The sequence below is a fragment of the Cricetulus griseus genome, chromosome 2 (genome assembly GCF_003668045.3).
Source record: "Cricetulus griseus strain 17A/GY chromosome 2, alternate assembly CriGri-PICRH-1.0, whole genome shotgun sequence".
Lineage (NCBI taxonomy): Eukaryota > Metazoa > Chordata > Mammalia > Rodentia > Cricetidae > Cricetulus > Cricetulus griseus.
Window position 1 is genome coordinate 22,534,223 of NC_048595.1, and position 20,805 is coordinate 22,555,027.

At 43.1% G+C, this 20,805-nt stretch overlaps 1 protein-coding gene across 24 annotated transcripts in view; it reads right to left on the reverse strand.

Annotated features, from left to right (window-relative positions):
- Pum1 (pumilio RNA binding family member 1) overlaps positions 1–19,541 on the reverse strand; it is a 111,207-nt gene extending 91,666 nt beyond the window's left edge. For 19 of the 24 annotated variants that reach the window (XR_004768149.1, XM_027399461.2, XM_027399460.2 and 16 more), the window contains exons 1-2: positions 19,353–19,507; positions 12,965–13,338 (exon numbers count right to left, since the gene is read on the reverse strand). Coding sequence is in view for 21 of the 24 variants with exons in the window: in XM_027399461.2 (XP_027255262.1) it covers positions 12,965–13,327 (363 nt within the window). In the remaining 3 variants the exon portion in view is untranslated. Of the gene's footprint in view, positions 1–12,964; positions 13,339–19,352 lie in introns of those variants that run through there. The other 5 variants (XM_027399443.2, XM_035439583.1, XM_035439582.1 and 2 more) reach the window with 5 other exon arrangements.
- Between the last annotated feature and the right edge of the window lie 1,264 nt (positions 19,542–20,805).

The window sequence follows — 20,805 nt, forward strand, 5'->3', positions numbered from 1 at the left end:
AACTTGAAGAAGCAAAAGATCAGGTTAAGGTCATGCTTGGTTATATACCCAGTTTGAGCTTAGCCTAGCCAGCAGGGAAGGAGGGGAGAAAGGAAGTTGGTACATATACATAACTATCTTACGAGCTGATAAGACCAGGCTGGTCCTGAACTCACAGATATCTGCCTGCCTCTGCCTCCCAATTGCTGGGATAAAGGGAGAGATGGGGTAGAGAGAGATCTACTCCTGGCAGCACCAATTACTTCAAGAGGATAATGGGCATTTCTTTCAATGTGGCAAGGCAAGAAACTGCCCTTGTCTGGACTGCTTGACTGAATACTATATAAACTGGACATGCAGGACCCATAGAAAAATACTGCTGAACTTGCCAAAACAAGATGGGATAGTCCTTCAGGATTCCTGCTTCATGGGAAGAGTCGGCCAGACATTCTACAGAACACAGAGAAAAATGACTGACGAACTGCCAACATTGGCACAACAGTTCCAAACTTCCTGCTTCACTGAGAATTCTGCTAGATACTCTAGGCCTATAGGCTGAAAATGGATGCCCCAATGTTACAGAAGAGGTTTGGGTGACTGTCAGGGCAACCAGATATCTCTGTTATTTCTAGAGTTGTGGAAGTTACTCACAACACACTTCCTATTTACTTAGGTAAGATTACATCCTTCTGGGGCTGGCGAGATGGCTCAGAGGTTAAGAGCACTGACTGCTCTTCCAGAGGTCCTGAATTCAATTCCCAGCACCCACATGGTGGCTCACAACCATCTTTAATGAGATCTGGTGCCCACTTGTGGTGTGCAGATATACATGGAAGCAGAATGTTGTATACATAATAAATAAATAAAATCTTAAAAAAAAAATTACATCCTTCTGGGGTCTTTATTGGAGCTGAAGACTAGTTATAATTTTCCTTAGTTATGATAGGATAAAGATAAGACTCACAAATATTGCCAAATAAAGACTAAATATTATAAATATAATACTTATTTGATACCTGTTTTGCTATATGTAATTTTATAATATTAATATTAGAACCTTCCTTTTTGATTAGACAGAAAGGAGGAAATGATGTGGGATGTCTCTCTGTATTCTGTGAATGTTTATTAACCGTTGGTTAACAAAGAAGCTGATTTGGCCAATAGCCAGGCAAAATAGAACCAGGCAAAAAAATCTAAGCAGAGATACAGGGAGACACAAGGTGGGGTCACAGAGATGGCAGCAGCTACCAGGTAAAATATAGACTAATAGAAATGGGTTAATTTAGTTGTAAGAGCTAGTTAAGAATGTTTGTAATAACTACCAGTTTATAATTAATATTAAGCCTGTGAGCAGTTATTCAGGAACTGGCAGGCAGGAGAGTAACATTTGGCTACAGAGGATTATGAAAGAAAGTTTAAGGAAGTTCTAGAGACAGGGAGAGGATAACTGAATCTATATCACAAGAAAGTGGAGGGGGAGGAGAAGAGGGACAGGGAACAAAAACAAACTTAGTGAACATGTAATAATAAAACCCATTGCTCCGGCTGGAGAGATGGCTCACTGGTTAAGAGCACTGGCTGCTCTTCCAGAGGACCTGGGTTCAATTCCCAGCACACACGTGACAGCTCACAACTGTCTGTAACTCCAGTTCCAGGAGATGACACCTTCACACTAATTCACAAAAAATAAATTTAAATAAACTAGTTTTTTTAAAAAAAAAACCATTGCTTTCTTTGCTAGCTTAATAAAAAATAAAATAGGGCTGGAGAGATGGCTCAGCAGTTAACAGTACCAGCTGCTCTTCCAGAAGTTACTCACAACACACTTCCTGTTTACTTAGGTAAGATTACATCCTTCTGGGGCTGGCGAGATGGCTCAGAGGTTAAGAACACTGACTGCTCTTCCAGAGGTCCTAAGTTCAATTCCCAGCAACCACATGGTGGCTCTAAACCATCTGTAATGAGATCTGGTGCCCTCTTCTGGCCTGCAAGCAGGCAGAATACTGTATACATAATAAATAAACCTTAAAAAAATACAATAGAAGATGGCCTTGGTGAGAAAGGAAGGAGGTTTAAAAAGAGGAAACTACAAAAATACAAATGCATTGTGAACCCAGTGTCACTGAGCACTGGGGAGGCAGGCAGAGGTAGCCAGGGTTACAGTTACATGTCTCAAAAAATAGCTAATTAATTCATTAAAAAGTCCTATGTGAAAGCACTGCACAAGCCCTTAAAAAGTGTATATTTTTGACAAAGAGAGGGGGGAGGGAGGGAAGAATGAAGGAAGGAAGGAACACCCTGGTCTACAAGAGCTAGTTCCAGGACAGCCTCCAAAGCCACAGAGAAACCCTGCCTTGAAAAACCAAAAAAAAAGAGACTCAAGAAATGGTTCAGCAATGAAGAGCACTAACTACTCTTCCAGAGGAGCCAGGTTCACCTCCCAGAACCTCCATGGCAGCTCACAACCACTTGTTAACTCCAGTTCCAGGAAACCCAACATCCTCTCCTGGCCTCCATAAGACACCAGACACACATAAAGTTCTCATACATATACACAGGCAGGCAAACACTCACATAAAATAAACGTACCTTTTTTTTTTTTTTTTTTTTTTTTTTTGGTTTTTCGAGACAGGGTTTCTCTGTGTAGCTTTGGAGCCTATCCTGGCACTCGCTCTAGAGCCCAGGCTGGCCTCGAACTCACAGAGATCCGCCTGCCTCTGCCTCCTGAGTGCTGGGATTAAAGGCGTGCGACACGCACGCCTGGCAAAATAAACGTTATAATAAAGAAATAGTTGCAATCAGGATGTAAAATAAATGAAAAAAGTTAGTAAAAATAAAAAATAGCAAGCCGGGCTTGGTGACCTTTAATCCCAGAACTCGGGAGGCAGAGGCACGCAGACCAGCCTGGTCTCCAGAGCTAGTGTCAGGATAGGCTCCAAAGCTACACAGAGAAACCCTGTCTCGAAAAACTAATAATAATAATAATAATAATAATAACTGAAAAAAGAAATAGTGATACTGACAGTGCCAATGACTCCCCTGCAAAGCTGGGGATCAAACATGAGTGACTCAGAAAGCAACACCATGGCTGAACTCCATCTCTTGACCTGGATGAGCCCTTCAAACACTGGACCAAGCTAAAGAAGGGAGTCAAAAGAACCAGAGGCTGTACCCAATTTAAAGTTCTGAACAGGCCATCAACAGACTCGACTGGGTTGGTTCCCCGGGGCTGAGGAGTAAGTGTTAGGGTGTGAGATCTACAGGGGATGAGAGTGCTCTGGCTGTGGTGAAGGCAATACACCTATGCAGACAGCCAACAGGTGCTGAGTCAACACTTTCATTGAGCAAAGTCTATCAACACAGTGGGTACTGACAACAGCTTTTAGGCTCCCTGTTTCTACACATTAAAAATCACTTTCCTGAAATCATATTAATTCTAAAAGTACTTTAAGGCTGGAAATGTATCTGGGCATCAGCACACTTGCCTAACATAAGACAAGTCCCAGGCTCCATCCTCATTATCTTCATTAAGTAAATAAACTCACACAACCTATTGCAATCTGTACACCATTTGCACAATATTCCCAGCAGAGAACAACAGCTACACACTAAGTTTATATTACAACTCCTTGTGTCCAGAAGAAACTGAATGGAAACACAGCAAAGGGGAAGTTTTTAAAAAAACAAAACTAGGGCTGAAGAGATGGGTCAATGATTAAGAGCACCAGCTGCTTTTCCAAAGGTCCTGAGTTCAATTCCCAGTAACAACATGTTGGCTCACAACCATCTCTAATGTAATCTGATGCCCTCTTCTTGACATAATGTTGTACGTGCACATATATACATAAAATGAACAAAAACATCTTTAAAAAAAAAAAGAAAATTATTCCCCCTGGGGCAGTGGTGGTGCATGTCTTTAATCCCAGCACTCGAGAGGCAGAGGCAGGGGGATCTCTGTGAGTTCAAGGTCAGCCTGGTCCACAAAGTGAGTCCCAGGACAGAGAAACCCTATCTTAAGAGAGAGAGAGAGAGAGAGAGAGAGAGAGAGAGAGAGAGAGAGAGAGAGAAGAAAACTACTCCCACACACAACATTGTATCTCCTACTTTCTTGACACTGTGTGGCAGTACCTTGTACCTGCCTGTCATAGTATCAAGGGTCATAAGACTGCTATCTAAGCAGTCTTCCCACAATACTTGAAGCAAACTGCTCAAGTAAATTTTCAGCAACTGCAGCTTACCTAACCACATGCAAGGATGTGTCTATGCCAAACAGAGGTGTAACCAAAACAGGAGCATCTCACTTCTTTACATCCTACAAGGCACCTAGACTGCATCCCTCACTGAGATTTAAAACATGTCTCCGAACTGTTGTTTTTCTTAAGAATGTCATGGTGGTAACAACTCTCCTTTAATCTCAACACTGGGAGGCAGAGGCAGGCAGATCTCTGTAAATTTGAGCCAGCTGTGTCTACAAAAGCTAGTTCCAGGACAGCCTCCAAAGCCACAGAGAAACCCTGCTTCCAACCACCCCTCCCTGCAAAACAAAGTGAATTCCAGAATGGCCAAAGTCTACACAGAGAAACCCTGTCTCAGGAAAGGGGGAGGGAATTCCATGATCAGGTATAGTGGTGTACACCTTTAATCACATCTCTGCTGAGTATGAGGCCAGTCTGGTCTACACTACAAGTTCCAAGCAAGCCAGAGTTACACAGTAAGACCCTCTCTAAAATATATTTTATAATTCATTCCACTCTTTTCTTCACCAAACGGATGCTCAAAGCAAACTGATACGCTTGTTTTTAATTTTGAGACAGTCTCTTTGTATAGCCCAGGCTGTTCTTAAACTCAAAATAAATTCTGAATTATGTCATTTTACTTTCCATTGTGACATCTACCATCTATCATAATTTCTCCAAATACCTTGCCAAAAGCTTTTTGAAACAATGTGTTAGCCAGAAAGCATACACATCAAGTTCACAACATTAGGACAATATTTGACTGGACATGTGTATACACATGCACATGCCAGGACCACTGAACCCATAATTCTTCAGAGTATATAATCAAAGGACTGATCTTGTAACCAAATGCCTACCGTTAAGTCTTGGAATTTCCAAACACAAAGGTTGAAGAGTGCAGGGATAAGAGGATACAAACTATGAAAGGTGGATTATTGAGTCAGTTGCTACTGGCCCAAATGCTGAGGAACCTAAGCAATCTACCCCAAAAGGCAACTCTAAATACAAGCTGTCAGAGTTACTTTATAGCACTGGAGAGGAAACAGGCATCTGCATACACATAAGATGCCCACATCAAGACAGGCGTTGGTGGTGCACGCCTTTAATCCCAGCACTCGGGAGGCAGAGGCAGGCGGATCTCTGTGAGTTCCAGGCCAGCCTGGTCTCCAGAGCGAGTGCCAGGATAGGCTCCAAAGCAATACAGAGAAACCTTGTCTTGAAAAAGCCACAAAAGATGCTCACACTAGGGGCTGGAGAGGTGGCTCAGTGGTGAAGAGCATTCACCTGTTCTTCCAGATGACCCAGGTTCAATTCCCAGCACACACGGCAGCTCACAATTGCCTGTAACTCCATCTAGGGGATGGATCTAAACATGCAGGCAAAACACCAATGCACATAAAATAAATAATTTTTTTAAAAAGATGCCCAAACCAGATCAAAGGAACAGCACCACAGGGCCAGGTATTCCATCTATAGAATTCTGTCTGCCCATTTGTAATCACCCCTTATGATGCCAATTTACAGTGAGCACCAACAGATTCTAATACCAAAAACCACAGGTAAAACCACATGAAGTATGCTCCATGGCACTGTGGCCAGGACAGAACTACTTAGGTCTGCCTTGATAACCCAATACAAAGGCCACAGTTCAACCGTGAAACTTAAAATGTTTCCCCTTTTTCATCACCTACTTTACCTCCCAGTATTTTATAGGGAAAATAAATTTCACAATAAGAGTACAATCATTTGTCAAATATTTGACCTTTAGTTCTGCAAGATGAAATTTTCAATGCTAGTCAAAAAAATCCAGAATCATCTGGGTGTTGGTGGTGCATGCCTTTAGTCCCAGCACTCGGGAGGCAGAGGCAGGCAGATGTCTCTGAGTTCAAGGCCAGCCTGATCTACAGAGTGAGTTCCAGGACAGGCTCCAAAGAATACAGAGAAACCCTGTCTCTCAAAAAAAAAAAAAAAAAAATCCTGAATCATAAAAATTACTATTAAAATATAGCTCAGGGCTGGAGAGATGGCTCAGGGGTTAAGAGCACTGCCCGTTCTTCCAGAGGTCCTTATTTCAATTCCTAGCAACCACATGGTGGCTCACAGCCATCTGTACTGTAATCTGGTGCCCTCTTCTAGACTGCAGGGATACATGCAGGCAGAACACTGTATACATAATAAATAAATAAATAAATAAATCTTAAATAAATAAAATAAAGCACAGCTCATTTACATGACAGACAGGTCTTCTAGTTCTTTTCTAGCACCCTCACATTTGCTGTCTTAATGACTTGCTATGGCTACTCTAATGTGTACAACATAGATGCTGCCGATGTCTGGAAGCAGTGTCTGTCAGTCTGTACTCTAATGGCTTACTTTACAACCCAACACCAACCCCAAGTTCACTTTCCCTCACTCCTCCAAAGACTTCCACTGAGTCCAAAACTAGGGGCTTTGAAGTTTCAAAATAAACCAAATACAGCAATTTTACTTATTAAATCAAATTATGCAGAAAGTTATATCCTTTTATTATTCATATGGGGGGCATGGGTTAATACAAGGATTCACTTACGAAGCCCAGGCTGCCCTGCAACTTACTATTCTTCTGCCTTAACCTACTAAAAGGTGGGATTAGAGCCTAAATCCCACCATGCCTACATTACTTACTGGGGTGCCTCCTATGTCTCCTTTTCCCTAAGATTGTAGAATCCAGCCAGCTCCGACAGTGTGTGACTTGAATCCCAGTACTCAGACAGAGGCTACAGAATCTCTGGAGTTTGATTCTGTCCTTAAGGAAGTCAGAATTATAAAGTGGATAACCCAAGTGTTGTGCATATATAATATGTGCTTGTAATCCCAGCAACTTGAGAAGCTAAGGCAAGAAAATCACCAACACCCGGCTAGGCAAGAAAATCTTAAGCATTGTGGCCAGCCTGGGGAAAATAGCAAGACTATCATGTCAAAAACAAAAGCGATTAAAATTTAAAAAAAAAAAGGGGGGGGGACTGGAGAGATGTCTCATCAGTTAAAGAACAGTTGCTACTATTAGAAAGGACCCCAGTTTGGCTCCCAGCACCTATATGGCAGTTCACAACCTTGTGTTAATTCCAGTTCCAGAGGATCTCATACCCTCCTCTGGCCTCTGTAGGCACTGCACGTGGTTCACTTGCATGCAGGAAAAACACATTGAATAAATATTTTTTGAAAAGGTAAAGTTTTAGCCAGGTGTTGATGGTGCACGCCTTTAATCCCACCACTCGGGAGGCAGAGGCAGGTGGATCTCTGTGAGTTCGAGGCCAGCCTGGTCTACAGAGCGAGTACCAGGATAGGCTCCAAAGCTACACAGAGAAACCCTGTCTTGAAAAAAAAGAAAGAAAGAAAGAAAGAAAGAAAGAAAGAAAGAAAGAAAGAAAGGGTAAAGTTTTTCACAAAAGGGAGGAACATGAATCTAAAGTACCTTGGCACAGTAAATACAAATTCCACCACAGACTGGGAGTCTCACTGATGAAAAACATTTTACCAATTTGATTTCATTTTTGTCCCATTATAACTAGGGATTCCTGCACACCTTTATTCCCAGCACTCAGGAGGCAGGCCAGATGTCTGTAAATTCAATGCCAGACTGATTTACATAGCCAGTTCAGGCCAACCAGGGCTGCAGAGTAAGACTAGACATCTCCAAAACAAAACAATCACAAAACGAAATGAAAAACAAATTGATCCATTATGCTAAAGTCATTTAAAAACAAAGCCAGGCAGTGGTGTTGCACACTTTTAATCCCAGCACTCGGGAGGCAGAGGCAGACTGATCTCAGTGAGTTCAAGGCCAGCCTGGTCTCCAGAGTGAGTTCCAGGACAGCCAAAGCTACAAAGAGAAACCTGTCTCAAAAAACAAGAGAGAGGGAGGGAGGGAGGGAGGGAGGGAGGGAGGGAGGGAGGAAGGGAGGGAGGGTAAAAAGGCTTGGAAAACAGCCCCCAGCAAAAAACCAATAACCCAGTAGTGTAGGAGTAGGCACTGGAGTAAGATCACTTCATATTGAGACCATATCTCTACAGAAATAACTTCCCAACATTATTACTTAGACATTACTACCCCTCATAAAAACAACATACACCAAACACACTGTTCATAGGAAAGGAAGCATTTTGATGAGACCACAGTCAACATCATTTGTATTTATCTACTATATATCAAGTTTATGGTCTCTACATTTCCAATAAAGCAATCCATTGGCCTAAGTAAGAATGTGCTACTTTGCTTCAACAGTTCTCCAAGGTCCAGCATGTTTTCCTGGGAAGGCAGAAGTCTACCTAGAGCTTACACACTGGACCCACACTTAACTTCAAAACTGTATCTGCTGGACAAGGTGGTGGCACATTCCTGTAATGCCAGCACTAGAGTCTGCCTCATGACTAAGCTTCAGTTTTTTGTCCCTCACAAAAGGCTCTTAGCCATCCCACAGAATTATAAGGATCAAATTCAGGAACTACAGAGCTCAGTGCCTAGAACCTGTCTGGCTCTCAAGAACTCTTTCACTTCAACTTACTTGAGAGATCACACATCCTCTCACCCTCAACTGTAAGAGTAGCTGAGAAGGGCTGAGTCCCTACCTAGTCATCTTCCTTTGTTCTAGGTGTTCCTCCTGCTCAGTGCTGGGATAACAAGAGTTAACCACCTCAGCTGCCTTTAAAAACAAAAACAAAACAAAACAAAACAAAACACAAGGTCTTAGCCTACCTAGCCCAAGTTGGTTGGAACACATATGCCTGCACAGCCCTCTGATATATTCTCTGCACTCCATTCTATCTTTAGCCTTGCATTTCCAGGACAGCTAAACTGTAAGACCCACTTGTCTACCTGAGGGCAAATTAAACAGCTCCTGTTTTTACCTCAGTTAACAAAAAACTACAGAATACTTCCAGGGGAAAAGGTACTAGAAAGACACAAGAACCCCTGCCCTATAGTAGCTTGGCCCAAAAAGACAAATACCAAACCAACCAGACATGGCTGTCTTCCCAGCACTCAGGAAAGAGGCAAGAGGATCCTTCACGTTCCAGGCCACCCAGGGCTACAGAGTAAGATGCTACCAACTACCCCAACCAAAAAAAAAAAAAAAAAAAAAAAAAAAAAAAAAAAAAAAAAAAAAAGGCATTACAACACACTATAATTACTGTTTAAGTAAATATATGGATTCCCCATAACTATGTATCAGCCACCCAGAATTCTCCATCACTGTGCATTACTGGAGTAACCTCCCCACTACAGTGTGATGGTGACTGCTAATTCCAAGCCAACCACTGGTTTAGGACCCCGTAAACAAGTTTGGCATTGATTTGTAACTACTTTGCTAAACAATCTGCCTGGTAAATCAGATGAGATCCTCATGATAGGGCTCACTTCAGACAGGCAGAGAAAGCCTTCAAGAAACATTTGGTGACTTGCACAAGCAGACCTCAGATCTCAGAGCTCTGCCATCAACTGATCCAGAGTCTAATTTGCTCATTTCTCCAAAAAAGAAAGAAAGAAAGAAAGAAAGAAAGAAAGAAAGAAAGAAAGGAAGGAAGGAAGGAAGGAAGGAAGGAAGGAAGAAAGAAAGAAAGAAAGAAAGAAAGAAAGAAAGAAAGAAAGAAAGAAAGAAAGAAAGAGATCCTAAGAGCTTGATTCCCCTTTCAGCTTTTATGCACCACCCTGGGACAAAGAAAGCCAATCTAAGATGCTTCAGGTCCATAACACATAAGGTTTTTTGTTGTTTTTTTTTGGGGGGGGGGTTGTTTTTTGAGGTGGGGTTCAAGACAAGAGTCTCTCTGTGTGTAGTTCTGGCTATCCCAGATCTCCTTATGTAGACCAGGCTATTGTTGAACTCAGAAATTAGCCTACCTCTGCCTCTTGAGTGCTGGAATTTAAAGTCAAACACCAACAACAACAACAACAACCACCACCACCTTATAGCACAGATTTTAAAAGCAAAGGATATGGCTTCTAAACAATGTTTGGCCAAGTCAAGGGACAAGAGGCATTTTCTGCTTTGCCACCCAAACAAGTAGTCCCAACTTGACACTTCTCTACCTACAGCATACCATCTTTACCTAAATTTGTACACTACCTACCAAATATCTCCCAAACGTTCTTGTCCTATTACTTCATCTTTAACCAGGAACCCAGCATTCATAATTTAATCCACAATGTTATGCATCTCAGTTCCCTATCTTTTTTGTGCCATTTCTGAAAGTGTTGGAGGTCAAATCCAGTCCTCAGGCATGCTAGGCAAGCTTCTGCCACTGAGCTATACCTCAGTCTCTCACTTATACCTCATATGTGTCTGTTCAAGCTGCTATCCAGAACAGGCTACAATGGTGCACACTTGGAACCCCAGCACTTAGGAGGATGAGGCACAGTAATTGCCAGTCCTATGCCAGCCTGCACTACATAACTGAAACACTGCCCCAAATAATGGGAAGAAAGGGGAACTGGAGAGATGGCTCAGTGGTTAAGTGCACTGACTGATCCCTCCAGAGGACCTGGGTTCAAATCTCAGCACCCACAAGGCAGCTAACAACTGTCTTTAACTCCAAGATCTGACACTCTCACATAGACATACATGCAGGCAGAACATCGATGCACGTAATATAAAAATGAAAAAAATTATTTCAAAAGGGTGGTGACATACACCTTTAATCCCAGCACTTGGGAGGCAGAGGCAGGTGGATCTCATTGAGTTCGAGGCCAGCCTGGTCTACAAAATGAGTTCCAGGACTCTTACACAGAGAAACCCTGTCTCAGAGAAAAGGGGAAAAAGGAAAAAAAAAAAAAAAAAAAGCATGTGGGGGAGCCAGGTATGCTGGTGCACGCCTTTAATGGCAGAGGCAGAACAGTCAGATCTGAGTTTAAGGCTAGCCTGGTCTACAAAATGACTTCAGGACAGCCAGGGCTACACAGAGAAACCCTATCCCCCCACCCCCAAAAAAAAAAACAGGAAGACAAATTTAGAGGGTGGGGGCTGGAGAGATGGCTCAACAGTTAAGAGCACTTTTTCTTCCAGAGGACCCCATGGTGCTGACAACCATCTGTAACTCCAGTCCCAAATCATCTAACACCCTCTTCTGACCGCCATAGACATCAGGAACAAACATTGTGCACATACATACATGAGGCAAAACACTCATACACATAAAATAAATCAGTCTTTAAAAAGCTGTCCAATGGAGCTTGGTCCTTGCTCATTTCTAATTAGAACATGACCAAGGTTACATAAAAGCCATTCCACACAAACAATGCTACCTAGAGAATCACATCTTGGTCTGGCATTCAAGGCCTTTTCCTCTACTACCATGTTCTTTTTCTACAACTTTACTGAAAGACCAAAAGACTAGGGAATCAGAAAAAAAACAAAAACAAAAATCAATAAAATTTCTTTTGGATTTTTGAAACAGGGTCTCAGTATGTAGCCTTGGCTTACCTGGAACTCATAGAGATCCCCACCTGCTTCTGCATCCCAAATACTGGGATTAAAGGCATTCGACTCCATACTTAGTCCCTAAAGTTTCTTACATGCTAAAGTCTACAAACTAGAATAGTGAATTAAAAAAAAAAAAAAAAAAAAAAAAACTATTTTTTTCTGAGACAGGGTTTCTCTGTGTAGCCCAACTGTCCTGGAACTCTCTCTTAGACCAGGCTGGCCTCAAAGAGATGAGTACATTTAACCACCACCTTCAAGTCTCTAAAAAATTCTAAGGATATAATATACCAAAATAGAGGTCTTGGCTACAAAGCGCAAAGCCCTGGGTTCTATCTTCAGCACTGCTAAGGAAAAAGTGATGGCTCCGCTCTAACAGTAAACAAATGCAGTACCTTGCACTAAGTAGAGAATAAAAACTAAAAGTGACTTTGGAGCACAAGACACTTCCTTTGTCTTATCACTAGCATTCCTCACCTACACATGCCTACACTAGTAAAACAAAGACCTATGACCAACCTGCTTAATAAATTTCTTCTGAATAAGAAAATAAAACCACCAGATGGTAGTGGCACACACCTTGAATCCCAGCAAAGGCAAGTGGATCTCTATGAATTTGAGGACAGCCTGGTATACACAGTGAGTTCCAGGACATCCAGAGCTACCCAGAGAAATGGGGGTGGGGTGAGGAAGAACACACACACACACACACACACACACACACACGCACACACACACACACACACACACACACACACACACACACACACACAAAACCCTAAGACACAACCAACCCTTACACAGAGCACTCAGACAAATCTCAAGTGAGTAACTGACTTAATTTCCCCTTTCAATCATAACAGCTTTTTATTTCAATTTGCAACATCTGTCAAGTTCAATTCTTCCTGAGAATTTAAACACTCTCACATTGTTTCCAAACAATAGCATCTTAAAGATAAAAGTAACCCAAGCCCAGAGAGGCTCTGCTTTAAACCCAAGCAATTCTTAAAAGCATATAAATGGTGAAAAATAGGTATTTTGTTAACAATATTCCTAGAAATGCAGTGTGAACATTCAAACAGTCTTGAGATTTCTTCAGTGAATTTACTATATAACACCAGAATGGTAAATGACCCAGTGGCAATTACAATGACCAACCATTCTTTAAAACAAATAACTCTTGATTACAACAGCTAAATAAGCAATCAAAGAGTATGAGATAGTCATTGAAAGCAGACAGCCTAAGCGGACAGTGATTAGAAGAGTTTTAAAGCTGAAATAGGGAACTTTTTTTACCTGGTGTTCTGCATGAATGTTATCCCCTGTAGGCCATCGATGTTTGCTAGTATTATAGCCGCCTCCACCACTTCCTCCTCCCCCAAGCTGCTCACCATGCTGCCTCTGAAAGAAGTAGTCCACCATAGCGTCGTCCTGAGAACGGCCTGCAACTCCTATGGATCCTGGGACAGGGCTGGAGTGTGTCCCAGCTGCAAGAGCCTGATTTGCAGCTGGTTGTGGCTGCGCTTGCGACCCTGTTCCAGATGTCAAAACAACAGGCATGTTGGGATTAGCTGGTTCTTGAGGGTGATGTTTCAGGTGGGGGCTGAAAGAGTCCTGCCAAAGCACTGCTTTTCTCTTCAAGACACATGCAACGCTCATTCCACCAACACCTAAGAACAAACAGTTAACAGATGTTTAATGCTTGCATTTTTAAAGACAACTCCATATACTCCAGTACAAAATGCTAAATAATTAATTCTGTCCCTTCTACAAGACAATCATGTATAACCTGTCTCTACCAAGAAGACAAGTGTCTTGTAATAACAAGTTTCCTGAACTGAGCCCCCTTTGAAGCTGCTGGGCCTGTATGTACAGAAAAAAAGGTCACTAGCATCAGGTACTCCAATAAGCTAAGGGTCCACTACTATAACCAAGCTTTACTAAAAAATAATGATAGAAAGACCAGACATATAGCTCAGTAACAAAGAACTTGTCTAACATATAAAAGAACCTAGAGATTTGAGGACCACAAAAATTAAAAAAAAATAACAATACAGAGTCAGAAGGTAATCAATGGCTTCCCTACTCAACTTTTCTTTGTTTTTCTGAAGTGAGGTTTTAGATATCCAGGCTGGCTTTGAAATTAATTGGTAGCGGGCTGGAGAGATGGCTTAGAGGTTAAGAGCACTGACTGCTCTTCCAGAGGTCCTGAGTTCAATTCCCAGCAACCACATGGTGGCTCATAACCACCCGTAATGAGATCTGGTGCCCTCTTCTGGTGTGCAGATATACATGGAAGCAGAATGTTGTATACATAACAAATAAATAAAATCTTTAAAAAAAAAATTAATTGGTAGCCAATGCTGGCCATGAACTACTGATCCTACTTCCACCTTATGGGTGTTGAGATTACAGGCATGCATCAACAGGACTATGACCAGGAACTTTTGAAGTTTACAGTCTGCAGCAGTACAATGAAGCAGTACAGTGCTTGCCTAACCTGAACAGGCCCTAGATTCAATCCCCTCGACTCCCCCTATCCCCACACTCCAATTCACTTTTAAAATTTTATGGCTGCAATAAACATGTCAATAAACAAACAAAAGCCTATGGCTGGGGCTGGAGAGATGGCTCAGCATTAAGTGCACTGGCAACTTTTCCAGAGGACCCAGGTTCAAGTCCCAGCACCCATCTGGCAGCTCACACCTGTCTATAACTCCAGGTCCAGGGAATCTGACATCCTCATACAGACATACATGCAGGCAAAACACCATAAAACAAAAAGTGAAAATTAAAAAAAAAAAGCTTATAGCTTAGATTCTGTAATTTAAAAGGACCCTTTAAAATAACTAACATGTTTTTGTGACAAACAAGAGTGCGTGCACGTGTGTGTGTGTGTGTGTGTGTGTGTGTGTGTGTGTGTGTGTGTGTGTGTGTGTGTGTGCCATGATCATCAGTGTTTTATTACAAGGGGAAAATCAAGACTTTTACCAATAACTTACAAATACAATGCAATCATGTTCATTTGTGATCAACTTTTAGAATCAGGACAAGACAAACCCAACTCACTTTGCTAGTACTAAACCTCACTGTAAAACCAGAGGTCTGTCTCACCACAGTAACAAGGTAGCAAATACATGGCAGACATTATCTCATCACAGAAACACTGAAAGGGAAGCATTAGTGGCCCTATTTTACAAGTAAAACATTACAGAAGTTAGGAGGAGCCCAAAGCCATCATCCAGTTAGGAAGGAGCAGAGATCTCAAGCTATTCTGAAACCAACCCCGGTTCCTTCTAGAATCCTAGTAATAGTATTACTACTATCCCTTTTGGTTTTTTCAGACAGGGTCTCACCAAGTAGAGACCAGACTGGCCTTGAACTCACTGGGATCTGCCTGTCTGATTTCTGGGATTAAAGAAGTGGGTCCCCGGGGCTGGAGAGATGGCTCAGAGGTTAAGAGCACTGACTGCTCTTCCAGAGGTCCTGAGTTCAATTCCCAGCACCCACATGGTGGCTCACAATCATCTGTTATGAGATCTGGTGCCCTCTGCTGGTGTGCAGATATACATGGAAGCAGACTGTTGTATACATAATAAATAAATAAAATCTTAAAAAAAAAAAAAGAAGTGTGCCCCCACTCCTGCCAGTATCTGTAGGATGTTAAACTCCTCTGGAAGCCAGACGGTGGTGGCGCACGCCTTTAATCCCAGCACTAGGGAGGCGGAGGCAGAGGCAGAGGCAGGCGGATCTCTGTGAGTTGAGACCGGTATACAAGAGCTAGTGCCTAGGGCAAGACGGGAGGGACAAGGTAGCTGGGATGGATTGCCATGTAAAACAATCTTGTTTCTAATTCAAATTAAAAAAAAATAATAAAAAATGGCCGGGGTGGTGGTGGTGTGGTGGTGGTGGGTGGTGGTGGTGGTGGTGGTGGTGTGTGGTGGCGGCGGCGGCGGCGGCAGCAGCAGCACACGCCTTTAATCCCAGCACTTGGGAGGCAGAGGCAGGTGGATCTCTGTGAGTTCGAGACCAGCCTGGTCTACAAGAGCTAGTTCCAGGACAGCCTCCAAAGCCACAGGGAAACCCTGTCTCAAAGAAAAGAAAAGAAAAGAAAAGAAAAGAAAAGAAAAAAAGAAAGAAAGACAGAAAGAAAGAAAACTCTGGAAATCCAACAGAGAAGTCAAATGTTACTAGAAACCATTGCTACTTAAGTTCCTCAAAACCAAATAATTATATTTGTACACACAAAGTAAACTGGTTACAATATACAATGAGTATACACCTGTATGCAAACACTAGAGTAACTTCCAAGGATATCAGCACTACTCAAAACAAGTAAAAAATATATTCTTTCTTGAAATATTTATTCTCCTTCTATGTATGTTTTATCTGCAGGTATGTACAACACGCATATGCAATGCCCGAGAACCAGAAAGCAGCATCATGTCCCATAAAACTGAAGTCAGTGATGACTGTGAGACACCATGTGGATACTGGGAACCAAACACATGTCCCTCTGCAAAAGTACTCCAAGTACTTTTATTTCCTCCCCCCCCCCTTTTTTTTTTTTTGGTTTTTCAGGACAGAGTTTCTCTGTATAATAGCCCTGGCTGTCCTGGAATTCACCCTGTAGACCAGGCTGGCCTCAACTCACAGAGATCCTCCTGCCTCTGCCTCCTGAATACTGGATTAGAGGTGTGCACTATGCCCCATGCACCAAGTGTTCTTAACCACTCTCCAGCCTCCAACCATGTTCTCTCATTAGATAAGTAACTTCCTGGAAAATTCTTAAAACTAACTCATGTTCTAAAGCTAGAAGTAAGAGGTCACAATGATCTGCAATCTGTTCAAAACCTAATTTGTATCCCCAGCATTCTGAGTTTAAGGCCAATCTGGAACACACTGTAATAGTGTCAAAAAAAAAAAAAAAAAAAACCGGGGCTGGAGAGATGGTTCAGTAGTAACTGTTCTTCCAGAGGACCCAAGTTCAGTTCCTGGCACCCACATGGCAGCTCACAACTATCTAATACCCTCAGAGATACATGCAGGCAAAACACCAATGCACATAAAATAAAAATAAATCATTTTTTAAAAAAACAAAACCTCTACTTTGGAAATGCCTTGTATAAATCAACAATTCCAATAGTACCCCCCCTCCAACCTCTCCCTCCCAATTAAATCCCATTCAACAGAACTTTATACTAGAATACTTTTAGCCTTCTAGACACAAGTGACTAAATCGATGTCAAGGCTTAAGTAGGAAACCAGAAATTATGGATGTTTCATCCTCAGCCTAAGGCCTTCTCACTTGATTTTCTGAAGACCCAACTACCCCTCCTCACACTGCACACTACATTTTCTTCTACAAAAGTCTGTATCAGATACTTTAAGCCAAGAGATACAATGCCCAGGTTTTGCCACTAAACTAAAAATCTCTCTCAGCCAGTTTCCAAAGAAAGAAAATCTGTCTTTCCTCCATGCCTTAGCTGTTTGGGAGCTTTCTAATCACAATAAAAGGTATAAAGGAGGTTTTAACGAATTTCAAATCACTAACTATGCTGACAATTCCATGCATGTAGTTACCTACCAGTCAACAGCACCCCAACTACAAGACAATTCTTAAAATAATAAATGCCAAAAGTTACCTAAAATGAATTTCCATATTAAGAAAAAGCTGATCCCTAAAAAACAATCTTCTAAAAAATAACTGGGGAGGGGTCACTTATAAAAATATTGAAGCACAACAATTGGCTTTTATGTAAGGCTATCTGGAAGCCCTGAGACTTCCTGCTTAACCTAATGAGGCAAGGCAATTTCTCAGACAAGACAAAAGCTAGCAAGAGGGATAACTGAAAAGTGAGAAACACTAACATGTGTCTCAGAGAATTTGTAACATATTAGGACTGACAAAATAAAAATTAATAATCAGTTACCTAAGTACGAGAAAACATCAAACTATGTTACCTGTTAGGGATCGCCCAAAGCTCACTAAAAAGTTATGTACAGTATTTGAGGTGTGCTTTTTTTTTCTTACAAAGTAGGTGTTTTAAGCAATACAATGAAATACCAAGTCTTTCTATCTCTATAAGGTCAAGTTGTAGTTTGTTTTTACTTTTTAAATATCACTAACAGCAGTTTTCTTTAAACAAAGCAGCATGGTTTAATCGACCTCCTTTTATTAAATATGGTCAGGTTTAAAAGGTGGGTTTTGTTTTTGTTTTTAGCCACACTGAACAACCCTTCTGTGGACATAAATTATCTTAATGCAGTTCATCAGAGACCCAAACTAAACAAATCCAACTTCAAAAAGTTGTGGCCTTGGACAAGATGAATTCAAGCGTGGAAATGCAAAATACTAACTCTGAGTTCAGAACCCAGAATTTCCAAACGGTCAGATAAAGAATCCACAGCCCCCAGAATGTTTTAAAAAGTTACAATCAGAGAGGGGTCAAAATGGTTACTTTGTTTACTAAACCCCAAAGGCAGCGAGCCGCTTATCTTAACCGGAGGACCACATTGGTAACTTTTTCACCAAAACAAAAAGCTAAAGCTACAAACCTATCGTCAGAAGTAACTGGTTTTAAAAAACAGAACGTCCAAAAGGCTTCATAAGTCATCTTAATAATACGAGTAATTTAATGGGGTGAGCAAAATGACCCAGTGTAATTTGCACAATGAAAACGAACAATTCTTCAAAGTTAGGGTGAGAATAAATAAAGCCTTCTCTGGTAATCTGGGTGGGAGTTCTTCGATGGGGGGGGGGGAGCGTGGGGAAAAGGTGAACTACTCTGGAGAAAAGTTACAGGAGTGTTCCTCACTTGACGTGGGAGTGGTACTGACGAGTTAAACAAATGACCCGTGTTTACCAACCACGTTCGTGAGGACCGAAACTGTAGCACCAAGTAGATACATGTTTTTCCTACTACTAGGGGCTGAAAGCCCCTTGGAGAAAAAAAGCACACTAACAACTGGGAGGCTCAAAGAGGAAGAGCACCCCCCCGAAAAAAAAAAAAAGAAAAAAAAAAAAGAAAAACACACAAGCTCTCACGGAAACAAAAGGCCACAAGAAACCCCAGGAGCTTAAAAAGCGATCCGAAACTTCCTGATGGCCACCTCTCCTCATTTAAGGCTTGCAAAAATCGCCCAGTGCCCACCACCGTGGGGTCTCGCCCGTGGAACAGGGCCTCCGCCGCTTCCCAAAGCGATGTATTGTTCCTCCCTCGGCACTGCCACGGAAGCTCGAGGAGTCGAAGGAACCCGCGGGAGCACAGAATTTCCACTCCGCGGCCACAAGGGAGGACTCCGAGCTTCGCAAACCCATCCGAAAATAAATAAATAAACAAACAAACAAATAGATAAATAAACACAAAAGCCAAGCCGAACGGCAGTACCAATCTCCGGGGACTCCTCGCAGGGCCGAACGGAGGCACGGAGCCGCCGGCAGCGGCGGGCCCGGCCGCGGCTGCGGCCCGCTCCCCACCCCCTCCTCGCGGATAACAATAGGGCCTCGCTGCCGCCTCCCAAACACGTACGAGCGGAGCGAGCGCGGAGCCTCCGCCAGGCCCGGAGGCGTCTCTAAGCCCTTCTCGCCCCGCCAACCGCTGCTAAACGCCAATACAAGGGGCGCATCGGCTCGCTGGGAGTCCGGGGCACGGTTTGGGGTCACCCGGGCGCGGATACTCACGGGCGGAGCGGTAGGATGAAGATGGATTCCGGCCCCCCGATCTTCGCTCGCCGGCGCTCTCGCTCCCCCTTACCTTTCACTCCGACAACATGGCGGCCCACTGGGGACTGGGCTGGCGCGGTGCATCATGGGAGCGGCGCCGGCCCCGTCTCCGGCGGTGGCAGCGGCGTGTGCGGAGCGGGCGGGCGGGCGGGCGGGCGGCTCTGGAACAGGTTGCCCGGTTGCCATGCCAACCGCAGGGCCTGCGTGAACTCGGGGAAACTCGCAGGCCACACAACCGCTGGGCCCGCCCGCAGGGACGAGCGCGCGCCGCGGCGTAGGGAACCGGGAGGAAGGCGCCAGAGCGCCCGGGCCCGCCGCGAGGGGAGGGGGCGCCGCCCGCGCATGGGCTTTCGCGCAGCCCAGCCCAAGGCTGGGTTCGAACCCCTCCTCCCAGCCTTCTGGCTCGTGGCTTTATTGTATCTTCCTGCCTCCATTTCCCCATTGTAACACACAAAAGAAGAGGACAATAGCTCCTTAACGGAACGCCCGTGTGGATGGAGGGCAGTACCTCAACGTGATTTGCAAGATCTGGCTGGGGCACAATGACAATGCCTGGACCCTTGTTCAGAAGTGATTAGAAATTTCAAGATGGAGCTGGAGCTGGATGATGGTGGCGCTCACCGCGCCTTTATTCCCAGCCGCGGGAGGCAGAGGCTGGCCGAGTTCGAGGCCAGTGTGGTCTATTACAAAGCCAGTTTCAGGGCACCCAGGGCTACACATGGAAACCCTGTCTCAGAAAGAGAGAGATGGAGGGAGGGAGAGAGAGAGGAAGGAAGAGAGAGGGAGGGAGGGACAGACAGAGAAATTTCAAGATGTCACAGCAAATTAAGCTGAGATCATGAAGCCAAAGGTGTTTGCCTGTTTTTTGTTTTGTTTTGTTTTGTTTTGTTTTTTTTAATGAGACAAGGTCTTGTTGTGGCCCTGGGTGGTCACAAACCTACTGAGATCCACCTGCCTCTGCCTCCAAGAACCACTCAATCTTACTATTAGCTGTTGTCATTCTGTCTACTTGCCAGAATGAATGGAACTGTGGTGGTTTTATTAAAGTGACTTAGAAATCACTACTAGTTAATGACAGGTTTTTATTACATTTTATTTGTTTTGGGAGGTGACCTGTGGAGATCAGGAAACTTCTAAGCACCTTAACCACTGAACCATCTTGATGGCCCAAAAGAGTCTTTTAATCACAAACTAAACTCAAGATAAATCTAAAACATGAGCAAACAATACTCAGAAGATACTGGGAAAGAGAAACCTTTTTAGATAAAGGAGAAAAAAATGATTATAACTATGAATCAAAAATCAACAGATTGACTACATTGTAAACAAACAACCCAGAAGTCGGGTGGAGGTGGCACACACCTTTAATTAATCCCAGCACATGGGAAGTAGAGGCAGGCAGTTCTCTGTG